Below are 16,542 nucleotides of genomic sequence, written 5' to 3'. Positions count from 1 at the left end.
TAGATGATGAAACTCTCCTTGAAATTGATAAGAAAATTGCATGTGAAGAAGAGGAAAACAATTCTGAAGTGGATAACACCGAAGTGGCACCAAAAGAATTTTCAACAGAAGAATTAAAGAAAGTTTTTTGCGGCTTGACATAAATTGCGAGGCAATTATGAATGGAGATCCAAATGTTGGATGTAGCATCCAGATACGGCAAATTTTATAAGATTGGATTCAATGCCACAAAGACTTGTATATCGAGAAAAAGAAGAGATAACTTCACCAAACTTCATTTTTGAAATACCTAAATAAACAATAAAGCTTTTTTCTCATCTCTCATGATGTTACATTTTCATTAATAAAATTTTTGCAGTATTTTTTATTTCAAATCCTTTTAATTGGCTATCAAGCACAAACTGTTTATTGATTTATTATAATTTGTTTATAGACTGTTTCTCTGGTATGCATTCATTTAAACCCCATTATAATTATACCTCAATCAGCACGGTTTCACATAACATGGAACAGCTTCAGTACCAATTATCAGTGCTGTGCGGGGTATTGCTGTATTCATTTCTTGTTTGGTTAAACTGACCAGCACAATTTCCATTATATTTCTGCAAGATATATTGATGAAACACTTTTTTTGTTGTTTTTTTTTTTTTATTTATTTGTATTTGATTTCTGTAAATCAAATACAAATAAATAAAAATTAAAAAAAAAAAAACGTGTTTCATCAATATAACTCGCAGAAATATAATAGAAATGGAATCAGTACTGCCATTCTTCAGTACTTTTTTCATTTCATTGGCACTATAAAGTGATTTGAAATCATGTATAACCCTTTGAGATGTGGTATTTCCAGTGATTTATAAAGTAAACATAACCCAAATTCTATATTTTAGAAATTAGTGGATATATGAAAATAGCAAAGGTGAAGTTAGATGCAGAAAATAGCAAAGGTGAAGTTAGATGCAGAAAATAGCAAAGGTGAAGTTAAATTATAGATGCAGAGTTAGGTGGGTCAGAAAACTGTTAGCTTGGGGGGGGGGATACACGGATTAATAGATTAACAGTAGTTGCTGGCAGAAGTGAAAGTGATTCTTGCACTGCTTCTATTGAAATGAGCAGCAGCCTGGAAAGCAAGGCAATTGGAGATTTCCAGGACTGCTGGGAGTCATAGTGGAACAAGTAAATAAATGGGCTGTGTTAGGGTAACTAAGAGTAGAAACTGGTGCATGTATACTTGCATGTACACCAATGCTAGGAGTATAGCTAATAAATTTGATGAGCTTGAAGTGCTAGTCTAGACATCAAAGGCAGATATTGTTGGAATATCAGAGATGTGGTGTCACACAGATATAAGCAGTGCAGAATTGGAATTTGGGGAGTACAATGTGTACAGGAAGTATAGACAGGACAGGAAGGAAGGAAGGAGGGGTTACGCTGTTAGTTAAGAAACAAAATCTAAGGAAGTGCATCCAGTTGATATTGGTGGACAATGCAATGTTGAGTCTGTTTGGTGTGACATAAAGCACTGGAAAAGGAAAAATGAGAGTAGGTGTGTGTTATAGGCCTAATGAATCTGATGAGTATAATGAGTATATCAGAGTGTCTTATAATGGGGGATTTTAATTTCCCAGAGATTGACTGGAATTTGTGGGATGGTCACTCACACACTAGCAAGGCTTTTGTGGATTTATTGAATGATTATTTTCTACAGCAGCATGTTTGGGAGGCAACCAGAGGGAGTAATACTCTTGATCTGATTATCAGTAGTGATTCTTCATGCATTAAGAATCTGCAGATAAAGGAACCACTAGGTGGCAGTGGTCACAGTGTGCTGAAGTGGGATTTACTCAAAAGTGGTAACTACCATCAGGGGTAAAGGGAAGGGTTTTTGCTTTCGTAAAGGTGACTACAGTTGTCTGAGACAGTATTTGAATTCTATACGGTGGAACTAACTGATGATGTTACCAACAGCAAATTCAAAATGGGAAGCATTCAAAGAATTAATCTTGGAAGCTACTAGGCTATTCATACCAAATAAGAAATATTGTTAAAGATTTAGGCTTAAATAAGATGTCAGATGAACTAATTAGACATGTGGCAGAGAAAAAAAAATGCATGGGGTACATGTAAATTAACAGGTGACACAGAAACCTGTTATAAACTGGTCACAGAAGCCTGTTATAAACTGGTCACTATAGCAGGCGACACAGAAGTCTGTTATAGATATAAACTGGTCTGTAACCAAGTCACAAAGGAGGTTAGGCACGCAGAGGCAGATTATGAGAAATCTTTGGCAAAGAATGCAAAGAAAAATACCAAAGAGTTCTTTACTTATGTAAACTCTAGAAGGAAGGGGATGAATCATATTGGTCCACTTGATATCAATGGTTCAACTGTTGATGATCCTACTCAGGTGGCTAACAAACTGAATGAATATTTTGCATCTACATTCACACATTAGGAGTTATTCAGGGAGGGGAATGCCAGAGGTGTATTAAACTCGAGCAGTAAGCTAGATAACCTTGTAATAACTGAGAGTAAAGTGGAGGAGAAATTGTTGAAGATAAACATAAAAAAGGCACCTGGGGTGGATGGAATCTATCCAGTTATATTAAAGGCGGCAGCAAAGGAAGTAAGCAAACCCTTAGCCATAATTATGAGAGCTTCCTTGGACTCGGGGGAGGTATCCATGGACTGGAGATGTGAAAATGTGACCCCAATCCACAAAGGAGGATCAAAGGAGACACAGGTAATTACAGACCTGTTAATTTAACTTCTGTTCCAGGGAAATTAATGAAGGCACTAGTTAAAGAAGCATTGCAGGATCATCCAGACAAGACTTCAGTTATAGCTCAGACACAATGAGTTTGTTAAGAGAAAGTTTTGTCTGACCAATTTGATTGGATACTATGATGTAGTCACAAAGGAACTGAATGCAAAAAATAATTTTGATATCATATATTTGGATCTTAGAAAGGCTTTTGATACTGTTGCACATGGAAGAATGTTGCACAAATTGGAGCAGTGTGACATTAGAGGCAAATTGCTGCTATGAATAAAGGGATGGTTAAGTGGGAGAAGACAGAGAGTAGTAATCAATGGACACTGCTCATCATGGACTAATGTTATTAGTGGATTCCCCCAGGGTCAGTTGGGTCCATTGTTGTTTTCTGTATTCATCAATGATATTGTTGATGGTATATCAGGCTTAATATCCAAGTTTGCAGACAATACAAAAGTCGGCAGGGTTGTTAATGACACTAATGACAGTAAGCTGTTGCAACAGTATCTAGAAAAGTTGAGCAGATGGGCTGAGAGGTGACAACTGAAGTTTAATATTGACAAATGTAAAGTACTGCATATGCAAAACAGTAACCCCAGAGTAACATCAACTGTGTGGTACTACACTGACAGAGATAGAGAGTGAAAAGGATCTGGGGGTAATTGTGCAGGCAGATATGAACTTTTCTCAGCATTGCAGACACTCTGCAAGAATAGCTCATGATGTCTTGTCAATGATATACAGGAATTTTTCTAGCAGGGATAAGGAATTGATTATCCCCTTGTATAAGGCAATGGTCAGGCCACATCTTGATTACTGTATACAAGTCTGGATGCCTCGTTTTAAGAAGGATGTAGAGCTGTTGGAACAAGTACAGTACAGAGAAGGACAACAAGATTAGTGAATGGAACAAAAAGTTGCTCTTACGAAGAAAGGCTTAAGTTTTGCAAATTACAGTGTCTGGAAACTAGGCACCTGCGAGGTGCCTAGTTTCCAGATCTAATTGAGGTGTATAAAGCCTTGAATGGTTTGAACATGTTCAATGCTGATGGGATTCTTTCTTTTGCTCAGAATAATCGCCTGAGAAGTTATAAATTGAAATTGAGGAAAGACAGTTGTAGGATAGATGTGCGGAAGTTTTTCTTTAGCCTGCGGGTGGTTGATTGCTCGAACAAATTTCCATCTGTCGTTGTAGAAGTTGATAGCTTAAACAGATTCAAGGCAGAACTAGACAAACATTTGGAGTGAATGGATGGGTTAAATGAGAAGGGTCTGTTTTTTTTTTTTTTTTGGCTGATGCTATATAAGCTTGCTTTCTTGCAGGTGTATGAAGCCCTAAATGCTAGATGTTAAAAATGTCCACCATCAAGCATGCACCCTTGAATGGCATCTTTTCTAAACAGGTGAACATGTGGTGGCACACAAGTAAATTGTAATTTTATATGATTCCTGCTGTATCTTCACTCATAAATCTTTCAGGTCTAGGATTTTAATTGTATACTTTATTATGTCTCCAAGACAAAAAAAATTTCCAAAGGTGTAAGATCTGTAGATATTTGGGGATATTCATGAGCACTCCTGGACAGCCTACCCATCATTTAGAAAATTCAGTATCCAGAGTGGTAGTTTTTGAAAGGGTGGTACATTATTCCACTAAAAGTGTACCTCTATTTCAAGAAACCTGTTTCTTAATTCAGTAACTATTCATTAATATTTCAAAATAACATTGCTCTGTTACAGTAGTATAACCTTTGGGTTCAGGTATACAAGAGGAGAGTTCCATACACAAAAGTAATCCCTAGCAAGCAGGGTAGTCTTAAGAAATTTGGGTACCTACCCTTGGTTAATAACATGATGCATCCTTTTGTAGTCAGCATAATATATATTTTTAGTAATACTAAATATTTTTTAAAAGTAAATGTAGATTTTATTGTTCATAAATGAAAACATCAGAAAATCTTATAAAAACAACAAAATAGAAAATATAAAAAAACACAGAAGAGGAGAGTGCCCTAAAAGGGTGGTACTGGTTAAGGTAAGGAACTTCTAACAAGCTAGCAGCTTTTTGAAAAGAAAGTGTGGGTTTAGTATGAATGTGGCTTTGTTTGACCATACAACTGTATCCTACAGTACCACTCTGTGGAACTGTAAGTTAACATGTTAGCTGTGTGTTGATGCGTATGTGCATGAAGAAATTTTTAATCCATGTGGTTGAAAAACCATCTGACCTAAAGAACCATTTTCTTTTGCCTGACAGAAGAAAAACTGGATATTTTTGTTATGCAGCCTTCACCTGTGTTTGACTAATTCAGTCATAATGAGAAGAAAGCCCAGACACGTCTCTGCCCAACCCAATTCCATAATTCTGAATTCAGTTCATTAAGGTCAATCTACTAGCGAACATGTTAATCAGGATCACTTTCCTGAACTACATGTAATGTCTGAGGGATGTTGACAAAGAAAGCTTGTTACACTCAAGCAGAGTTCTCAAGAACACTACTTTCTGGTCTCTATTTGTGTGCATCTCTGACAGGTTGGACATTTTTGGCAATTCCTGATATTATTTTCTTCCGACTTCTGTCTTATGTTGTTAACATTTTTGTGCTCTTAAAATTTATCAAATAAACAGTTGTCCTGTATTCATGTTCCCCATAATTAGCATTTTTATTATTTCAGAGCTACTTGAAAATGTTTTTTCTCTTCTCAGGTTGCTTTTTATATGTTTTAAGAAAACATATAAAAAGGCTTATTATATGTTTTCTTAAAATGTTTTCTGCACTACTTATAAATATATTAGTCACTTGTTTACTTGAAACACAGGAATTTTGCATACATGTCTTTGCTATAAATTCGAACATTTTTATACATATTAATCATGGGATTCTATGATGTTCAGAAACTTAAAGTGTTTATACATAACTTTTACCACCCTAATAACCTTGCCCTCCTTAGTGATAATGGTTTTGTCACTTATCTTTTGTTAGGAAAGATGAGATCTCACCACTTGAGGAATTTCTTATATGCCTTTTCTCTCAGAGCAGTAGTCGGTCTTAGGCAGAGGTATAGGATCTCCAACACCTCTGCCTGAAACTAGCCAATTACTTCATGAGACCTTCTGGCTTTTTCATCCTGCAAACTTTGCAGGGTAGAAAAAAGAAGCCTGTTAATACTCTTTCTGAACACATGATACACAAACACCTGTAAATTGCCTTGTTTCTAAGTGAAAATTGCCATTTTCACTTAGAAACAAGTGAAAATTCAGTACCAAATTGCCATTTGGTAGTGAAATAAATTGGTATAAATTAGATTATTTTTCTTTTGTACAACCTGTTTGTTGCATTGCATTTGAACTATTAACCACTCTTTTCACTATTATTATATAGATCCATTAATTTTTTTTCATGATTATGTTACAGTGATAATTCACATCATCACAAACTGGCATTTGCAATCTCTAAAGGCTTTTAAAATGTGGGAAATCTTCTTGCTCTTCATATTTGTGAGTAGTACATTCTCTATCATTTTCATATAGACATGTCAATGGACATGCCTGTATCGGTACTTTCATAATTGGAATTTCTGTAAACTTCTCAAGAACTGGCATGTAGAAAGCACTTAACAGTTATGTTTTTTTAGGTTTCACAAAGCAGTAATTAGCCACTGAATTGCACTGAACAAAAAAAGCACTGTTTTTGAACTGAATACATTGGAATATCCATTATATTCAATCTGTCCAGCAAGGTGATCTTACATGAGTAGTGGTTCATTACGAGATAATCAGTGCTGTAATAGTATTAATTATCCCCTGATGAAGTAATTAAATCTTTATTGAATACACCACAGTGTACATCAACGAGTGAAAAGGTACATTATGTCCATCATGGCAGGAAGCCAAAGACTGTAGTTGACAATTAGTTGAATGACTAATTGTCCACTGTTATTTCATGTGGTAATCTTCCCAGACATAATTTTGTTTACCTTTCTATTTTCTACATATGAATCACAAAAGCAAAAGGAGCATTATTCTTTTTTTTTTTTTTTCTTTCTTTTTTTTTTTCTTTCTTTTTTTTTCCTTTGAATCTTTAATATATATATATGTGGGGTTAACCTTTTTCCATCAATAATCAGAAAGGTTACAGTACCTAAGCTGTAACTTAGGCAGGGCAGGAGGGAAATTTACCCCAAGGTACATCAAAACAAGGGTGCTAAATTCAGGATTTAAAAGTAACTATATATATTTATTTATTGTTACATTTTTAACTTTAAAATACTGAAAAATGAGTGAGCACAACAAACATATGGGAGTATCATTATTTATTTGTTTATTATTAATTTATAATGTTCATTTATGGGAATGCTAGGAGACAAAATTTTTATGTTGTTTTGGTTGCTGGAAGACCAAGTTGTGGCTCTCAGTACATATTAGCGTTAGCATTAGCCTTAGCATTAGTAGAGGCATTTGATGCAAGAAAGCAAGCTTATGCAGCATCAGCCAAAAAAAAAAATAAAGTAAAAAAAATAAATAAAAAATAACCACTTCCACTTCACCCCTCTGTTCGTTCGAAATACCTGTCCAGCTGAGCCTTAAACTTATTTAGGCTATCAACTTCCACGACAAGGGGTGGAAGTCTGTTCCACCTACCAACCACCCGCTGGCTAAAGGCAAATTTCCGCACATCTATCCTACATCTGTCTTTCCTCAATTTGAACTTATGCCCTCTCAGGTGATTATTCTGAGCAAGAGGAAGAATCCCATCACCATTGAGCATGCTCAAACCATTCAAGGCTTTGTACACCTCTATCAGATCACCTCGCTGGTGCCTAGTCTCCAGACACTGTAATTCGCAAAACTTAAGCCTTTCTTCGTAAGAGCACCCCCTTTGTTCCATTCACTAATCTTGTTGCTCTTCTCTGTACTCGTTCCAGCAGCTCTACATCCTTCTTGAAATGAGGCCTCCAGGCCTGTATACAGTACTCTAGTGGCCTGACCATTGCCTTATACAAGGGAATAATCACCTCCTTATCCCTGCTAGAAAAATTCCTATATATCATTGCCAATACACCATGAGCTACTCTTGCAGCCCATCTGCACTGCTCAGAGAACTTCATATCTGCCTGCACAACCACCCCTAACTGTGGCAATATACTGCATATTGCCACAGTTAGCTTATCTATAGATAAATAACAAAAAAAGGCTTATTATATGTTTTCTTAAAATGTTTTCTGCACTACTTATAAATATATTAGGTCCTTGAATATCCACCTCTTAAGGGGAAAAATGTTAGATTAGGCGAATAGTGAATTTTGGCAGATATTCAGTCTACCACTTGGTCACAGATAATGACTCTCAAACTATCAACCAGTATGAAGAGAGTTACAGAATGATTTTCCATAGTATTGTAAGGTGCTGTTAGTGAACTTTTGCTATTCATTAATTGTTAAGGAGCTATTCACAAGTAATTATAATTAATGCAATTTTTTTTAACTTTTTGAATATCTATCCTCCTGTAACAATAGCTTTTAAACACCCCCTCCTCATAATGATATACTCGGAATGAAGTTGCATCATTATTTTTTATGAAAAAGCCTGTTACATAACATTTGTATGACTTCTATTCCACCTATAACACATCATAATATTCTACCTGCTCCCCTTCCTCTTCTGCATTATATAATTTATGAATTCCTCTAATCCTAGTGTACCGACAGTGCTAACATATTAACTTTGCTAGTTAAGGCTGCATAATCATAAAACATATTATTAAGGAATCCTTTTGATGCTCATAGCCAGTGTGCACAGTCCTATATTTTGCCTTCAATTTGTTGTGCAGTTTTGATCACATCAGCTTACCACATGCCAAAATCCATATGCAGTAATTAAAAAATATATAAGTACTTTGTTTTACAACAAAATACATAAAAATATGGATGTGTCTAAAGCCAGAAATACTAGATATGCTTTATGACACTACAACTTGGTTAGCTCTCATGACTAATCAGTGGAAAATCTAGGAAGTTAAATATCTTATGGCTATATAACTAAAGATCTATTGTATATACAGTTCACAGACTGTATACAATAATAAAGCCTGCCTCCTCTGGAAATTACATGCACTTTCCCACCCTGTTTTATTTAAAATCACCAATGAGATAGCTCCAATCAGACTTAGCCTTTGTATGATTAGAATATTAATATTTTTATTATATAATTTATCTTGAAATCATGCACACAGATCTGAAAACTAATGCTTCAATTATTCTTTTTGCAGCATGCATCCCTAACTAAATGATAAAAAAAAAAGATGTCAGTCATCTGTCAAAACTTTGTTCAAAATGCATGGAGAAAAGATTTATGCTCAAATTGCTTTAAGCCTATAACAGACCATGAATCATCTGGACATGCAAAATATTCATCTCCATATATCAACAGCAGAGAAATGGATTTTCTACATAATGAAAAAAGCAATAGATATGTTCCACAAACATCTTCATTATATCACACAAGGAACATGATGAATCATATCCCATGGAAACCCCTATTCAGCACAAAAAATACAAAGACTCCCTCATTAAAACTTGAAAATAGCTTTAAAGCAAAGACATACAGCTGTACAAATAATGGCATAGAAAAATCTGGGAGTTTATCTCGTGGATCTCAGTATGTCAGAAATGAAAATTATATAAATGGGTACAAAATAAGAGAATCTACATCTCAAGATGTCCATAAAGGTATATTAAAAACACATCATTCAGGTAGAACTGCAGCAGTACATAAAAGTAGTGTTGGCTTTACTGAAGAAAAACCAGAAATAATAGGATATGGTGGAAATGATTATGTCTCAGATGAAGAATCATGGGAATTAGGATCTGACCATGATTCTGTAAATATTGAAAGTCTAGATATAACAGAAGAGGATCATGCAATTACAAAAATTACAAAAGAAAATACAGACTTTAATTCCATAAATGATAATTTATTAAAACATTCACACGAGAAAAAAAGAAATGAAGCTAACAAATCAAGCTACATACCATCATATGAAAATACTTCCAGTTATAAATCTGATAGTCAAAGAAGGTATAAATATGGGCTCCAAGATAACAACAAGACTGAGAATCACTATTTACCAAGGAATCATTATGGCTTTATACATTCTTCTATACTGTATCTGCAACCACTTGGGAATGAAAGTACTCGAATTACTAAAGAAAATGAAAATTTAAAAAAACTTAAAACTGCAGGAATAAATACCTTATCAGCTAATAAATATGAATATCGGGGTAATACAGATCCCCTGTGTAGTTCGGGTAAAATTTCACCCTTAACAGTAAACCAACCATACAAAAACATTCAGCATAATGAAGTGACTAATGGTACAGAAAAAAGAGAAGTTCCTGTATCTTCCTTTCCTGAAATTCATAATGGTCATGTTATGCACACAGATTCAGTTTCTGAAGGTAGCTCTGATTCTGATATTTCATCAAAGCCTACCCCAGAAGAATATTCAATGGATTCTGATTCTAATCCTGAAAGTGAAACAAATAATTTTGTTCAAACAGTGACATCCAAACAGCACTGCAGTTTGTCAGAAGCAGCAAATGACTGCACTTTTCTACAAAAAGAAAGAGAATATGGAATCATAAATGCCCAAACAAATCCAATTTATTCCCTTTCTGATGAGTTTGATAATGAAAATATATCTTCATCTTCAACAGATTTCTTTACAATTTCGGATGATTCTGATTCTCAGATTCCTATCTCACAATATTTATGTAAGGATGATGATTATGGCGATACTCCTGAAAAAGCTTCACATACAAAAACAAATGACACTTTAAATTCAATTTCAGGTGCTGAACATCAAATAAACACCGAAAATGAAAGCAGCAAAACAAACAATCTTAGTTCAGAAGTTTCTTCTGATGCCAGTCACTTAAAGAAACAGGATCTTATTACCTCTAGGCCTTTTAGCTTCTGTGATGAGAAGAAAGATGAGAAATCATCAGTTCATTATGCAGTTACATCCCCTGTTAAGGAAGAGATTTCACAAACATCCCTTCCTGATGCACTTGTTATGCAGAATAACTCTTCAAGTTATTATGCTGAAAATGAAATTTATACCAGATCTCCAAATTATAAAGACTCTTTTGATACTGAACAGGGTTATGAAAACAAAATGACCAGGGAATCAAAATTAGCAGCACTGGCTTTAGAATTGGAACAAGCTAGAAGAGACAGTTCAAAGCTTTCAAAAAGTAATTTGTGCATTTCAGAAACAGAAGAAAACTTACCAAATATTAGAATGTGCTCCTCCACATGTACGTCACCAGTTGATAAATTAAATATACGTGATAAAGAGAATCCATCTTATCAGTCTCTTCCTCTTATTAGTGACCACAAGAGTAGTAGTTTTACAGGAAAAGCAAGTGGCATTCCATCTTCTACACATTCCAGATTTACAAGTCTCTCAGATTTATGGAATGATGCAGCCTACAAAAAGAAAGGAAGATTTTCTTTAAAGAAACTTTTAAAAAGAAATAAGGAAAATAGCTTTAATAATGGAGAACATCTCACACCACTTGCTGTCAATCCCAAAGCATGGAAGCAAAACGAGTATGATATATCTAAACTAAGGCTTCAAATAATTCACCCTATGGACCTGTTGAATGAAAATAATGCAACAAGTGTAAATAACAGTACTTCTGTGGACCACTGCAAACCAACAAATACAGGACCTTCTCAAGAAAATAAGCTATGTGATTTGACTGCAGTTGGCACTGCCACAGATGAACAAATAATTACCGCCACAGAAATAAATGAAGGAAATGAAAAACTACCTCAAGTTTCACCAGTTGTTGAAGCAGAAATTTATTCTACAACTATATCAAGTGGATTTGACTCTACAAAAAATAAGGTAATTTATCTTCTTTATTGTCAGTGTTGTACAGCAGTAGCCTTCATTACACTGTTTTATGTTTAAAGTATATTTTAAGCTGCACATAATCTGTTTATTTTTTTTTTAGAAAAAAATATTTGCTTAAGATCACCATTCGCCATCAAACTGTATTACTAGAAATATTTGTGATATGATATACTCATAATGATATTCTTTGATTATGTAGGAAAATGTTTGCAGCATTTTGGTTACATAAATTTATATAAGTTTAAAGGATAAATGATTTTTACCTGCATATGTTTCTTTTTCAAGTAAAATATTCAAAGTTATGGTATATTAGTTAATTGGAGAAGTAAAATATCCACATTACTAAAATGGTGAACTCTAAAACTTCTTAAAAATTCCTTACATTAATTTCACTGTTTAAATATTTATAAAGTTCGTTTTTTTTTTTGACAGATTTGAGACACAATACTGTGTTAGGTAGTTGATCACTGGAAACTTACTGTTCCCTTAAAAGTTCCCCGCAATCGTGTACCTAATGCAGTAATGCACCTGAAATCTGTTAAGTTTTGCTTCCTGCATTAAAGTATCCTTACCACCAGCATCATCACAATTTTTTCCTCTTTTATCAAGGTGCCAGAAAAAATTCAACAAAGAAATGAAGATAACTGTTTAGCTTCATCACCTCATTCACCAGTTTCCCTGCCATCTTTCTCCTCCTCTGGAAACATTAAATCTACGTTGCATCCTCCAAGACCGCCAAAGCCACCTCCACCGCCTCGTTCTCGGTCCTTGTTGCCAGTCAGTCAGAATATTACAAAGTCAGTTAATGGAATCAACAAAAATTCTCCAGCTAGGCCACCTCCTCCAAAGGTATTTATATATATTTTTTTTTTGCATAACACCTTGTTAAGTGTTTACAATAATTTATATGTATATATTAGTTTTGAAGTGACCAGTATTTCCTGAGGAAATTGGAGTGTTTGTCTGATGTTTTTCAGTAAGTTACTGATCTTTAGTGGCACCAAAATGCACCTAGACCCTTCCAATTTTTTTTTTTTTAGATTTTTGTTCTTTCTTTTTTTAATTCTTCATTTTATCAAAATTTCCTGGATGAACTCCAAGGAATTTACCAGTGATCAATTTCTTGGATGAACACTGAATAATTTATAACTCATTACCAGTGTAAAAACTTCTTGATAAAACATTTTTATTGTTTTGAATTCAGTGTAATTTTGATGCAAATTTCATCCAAAGAATATTACTTAGTACCTATAAGGTGTATTCAAGCTGTAAAATCTCCTTATTGACTATAAATAGCATCATTTGTATAACTCCTTTTAGTCATTTGAAGTGCCTCCCTAACAAACTGCTGAAAAATGCTTGCTAAATCCATGACTCATTGTAACCATTAATTGTCAGTTGTGTGCACCCACAAAAAACTTTGCCTCATCTTACCAAAGTAGCATGTTTCCCGATGGCAGCCAAACTCACACTGTGATTTGGCAGTTCCTTAATGATAAATTCCACAATTCATGTCTCTCATTTCTCCAAATCATAACTGACAGCTATTGCCATCCAGGAAAATTGTACATCATGTAAACTTGAAAAGTGAGTAGTATTTTTTTAATTAATTAAATAATAAAACTGCTCACATTATTAAGGCTCTGAATTGCCAAAAAAGTCACTTTGGCAACTTTATTATGCTACAAAATTTTTGATTGTGGGTTACAGGAATGCAGAAAATCATTTCTTGATTGTATTTCCCCAGACACAGGAAGCCAGATTTTGATCAACAGCCAAAGTGAATAAATACTCTGCACCCATGGGAATAAAAATTAATCTCAAAGAAATTTAAAAGTCTTTAATTTTTAAATGTGAGGTACCCCTTGAGACATAGGTCAAAATCAGGCGTGAAATACAGTAGAAGCAATAAACCTTCAATCAAGAAATGTGTGAAGAGCACAGAAAAATTTTTTTACCAACAAACCAAACAGATAGGATGCCACTGGTCAAAATTTTTTGTGTGGTTGACAAGGAGAACCAGACTGGTTCTTTGCTGATTGATAGTGGTGTTAATTCTTATTTGGCTGATAAAATTCACTGTGTTTTGCTAATATGTATGTTAATAGAAGGTATCAAGGTCTACATAAAATAAAATCAGATGTCATTATTGAATAAGCATACCAATTAGTAAAATTACACATGAAATGATTTGAGGGAAATGTGGACATAATGAATAGTTCCAGTTAGTAAATAGCAAGAACAGTTAACAATATCACATATTTCCAGTTTTACTAGTGTTTGAGTGCCTTTCTCTGCCAAACCAAATTTATCAGATGTTAATCCTGGCATAAATAACTTATAATCCTTTAATTTTTGCTCTTTATTTTCATAAAGCTGTTCATAAATCGGGAACAATTTTCTCATACATATAATGGGAGGATGTGTACCTATGCTTTTCCTCTAGTTTCATCTGGTACCTGCACAAATAAAGTTCATTCAAGTCAAAGTAAAATGTTGAATTTGTATTTTGTTTGAAATTCAGTTGCAATCTGATTTGGCATGGGAACTGTACGTCTCTGTATGAGACTGATACCCAAACCTGAGTCAAAAATAAATCTTTAGAAATTCAAATTAACAACAGAATTAGCTCAGAACTTTCCAAGGAGGTAACAAGTAGCTAAGCTACTATACTGTTAAAGGGAAATTTTGATAGCTATAAGGAGTTCTTAAAAATAAGAGTATGCTAATTTGATAGGCATTGAGATAGCCAGTGCCAGTCAAATCAATGTGTTCTCTGTGCTGTTTCCGATATGTTCAGAATGTCTGAAATTGAAATTATTACTTTAATAATGTTGCAGATTCCAAATGGTAAAGGAAACTCAGGAAGTAGCCCTGTGTCCAAACAAAGTCATCTTCAGCCTAAACCAGATCTACCTCAACGAGAGCCTAAATCAGTTCATAATAGTGATTATGCAAATTTAGGTATGTACTTTTAAATTAGTTATTAAATTGAATAATAGAAAATAAGCTTCTATATGAAATTGAACATATATCTTGTGAAAATTTATTAAGTTAACCTTGAGTGAACATTACTTTCAATTGAAAATCACATTGTAAATCAGTACACTTCAATTACAGGCAATTGAAAATTCAGTGTATACAGAAAACAGCAAAAAATATATATAAAAATCTAAAGATTATTTTTCTGAAATCTACTTAAATTCTTTTAAAATATAAACCATAGAAGCTTATTTTTTCTCAATCAATTACTTTGCATGCTGAAAGTGTTTTGAAGTTCATATAACTTTTAAATCGCAGTTATGACTCCATAAATTAAGTTTGATTTTGAATGCCTGACATGGCTAAACTTATCAGGTGATAAGAGGAGTATATGAAGTGATCTTTTCTTTGAAGGCATATACACTCATGGGCCAAAACATCCTGAACATCCTGTGTGTCCATGAGTGAACGCATCCCACAGCACCTAGGGGTGACATCATCAACTGGCACAGCTTATATAGTGACATCATGGAGAAGAGCCTGGCAGAGTTAATATTAATAATGGCAAATGATGCAAGAAAGCGAGCTCATAAAGCATCAACCAAAAAAAAAAAAAACTTCTCACATCACCTGCCCATTCCCTCCAATAATTTTCTGGTTTATTTCCTTGAATGAGGGGCGCCTCCGTAGCCAGGTGGGAAGGAGCAGCAGTGCGTAGCACATGCTTCTTGATTAGACCGGGGTTCGAGCCCGTCACCACCAAATACGGAGTATGCGGAAAGGTCAAGGAATGACCACCGCATATCCCGGAGCAATATGGCCTTAGTTGCTAATGCTCCTAAAAAAACCAAATAACAAACACAATAACAAACATTTCCTTGAATTTATTCAAACTACCCACCACCACCACAACAACAGATGAAAATTTTTGTTCCAACAACTGACCACCTACTAGGTGAAGACAAACTTCCATACATCTATCCTGCAACCATCCTTCCTTGGTTTTAATTTATGCCACCTCACATGTGTAGTCTGAGCAAGAGGAAAAATGCGGTCACCACTGAACTTGCTAAATCCATTCAAAGTGTTAAACACCTCACAGATGCCTAGTCTCCGGATGCTACAATTTGTAGAACTGAAGCCTTTCTTGGTAAGACCACTCTTTTGTTTGCTTTACTAATTTTGTTGCCCTTCTATGCACCAATTCCAGCAGATCTACGTCCTTCCTAAAATCCAGGCCTCCAGACCTGTATGCAGTACTCAAGATGTGGCCTAACGATTGCCTTATGCAATGGGATAATCACCTTCTTATCCCTGCTAACAAAGTACCTGTATATCAATGACAAAACCCCATAAGCTGCCCTGGCAGCCTAGTGCACTACTCAGAGAACTTCATATCTGACTGCACAATTACCTCCAGGTCTTTTCATTTTCTACTGCCCTGATTGTAGTATCATACAGTTTGGTATGTTAATCTGGGATTACTGCTACCCATATGCAGTGCGTTGCATTTGTCAGTGTTAAACTTCAACTACCATTTCTCAGCCCATTGGCTCACTTTGTTTAGATCTTGTTGCAGCAGCTTACCCTGATTACTGTCATTAATTACCCTACAACCTTTGTATCATCTGCAGATTTGGACATTAAGCCTGATATACCTTCGTCAGTATCATTAATAAATATAGAAAACAACAATGCACCCAGCACTGGACCCTACAGTACTTCACTAATGACATCAGTCCACAAAGAGCAGTGTCAGTTAATAACCACTCTCTGTCTTCTCCACTCACTCATCCCTTTATCTAGAGCAGTAATGTGCCTTAAATCACACTGTCTTTTATGTGCAACAGTATCAAA

At 34.8% G+C, this 16,542-nt stretch overlaps 1 protein-coding gene across 1 annotated transcript in view; it reads left to right on the top strand.

The window, feature by feature from the left end:
* LOC150090854 (uncharacterized) overlaps positions 1–16,542 on the top strand; it is a 145,326-nt gene that overhangs the window by 88,165 nt on the left and 40,619 nt on the right. Inside the window, exons 3-5 of the mRNA XM_090375037.1 lie at positions 9,049–11,694; positions 12,313–12,552; positions 14,544–14,667. Of these exons, the coding sequence (XP_090231163.1) occupies positions 9,082–11,694; positions 12,313–12,552; positions 14,544–14,667 (2,977 nt within the window). The 5' untranslated portion in view covers positions 9,049–9,081. The remainder of the gene's footprint in view (positions 1–9,048; positions 11,695–12,312; positions 12,553–14,543; positions 14,668–16,542) is intronic.

The sequence above is a fragment of the Mastigoproctus giganteus genome, chromosome 1 (genome assembly GCF_048544385.1).
Source record: "Mastigoproctus giganteus isolate SK-2022 chromosome 1, ASM4854438v1, whole genome shotgun sequence".
Lineage (NCBI taxonomy): Eukaryota > Metazoa > Arthropoda > Arachnida > Uropygi > Thelyphonidae > Mastigoproctus > Mastigoproctus giganteus.
The sequence above is the reverse complement of the archived record's forward strand: the minus strand, read 5'-3'. Positions and strand labels throughout refer to the sequence as shown.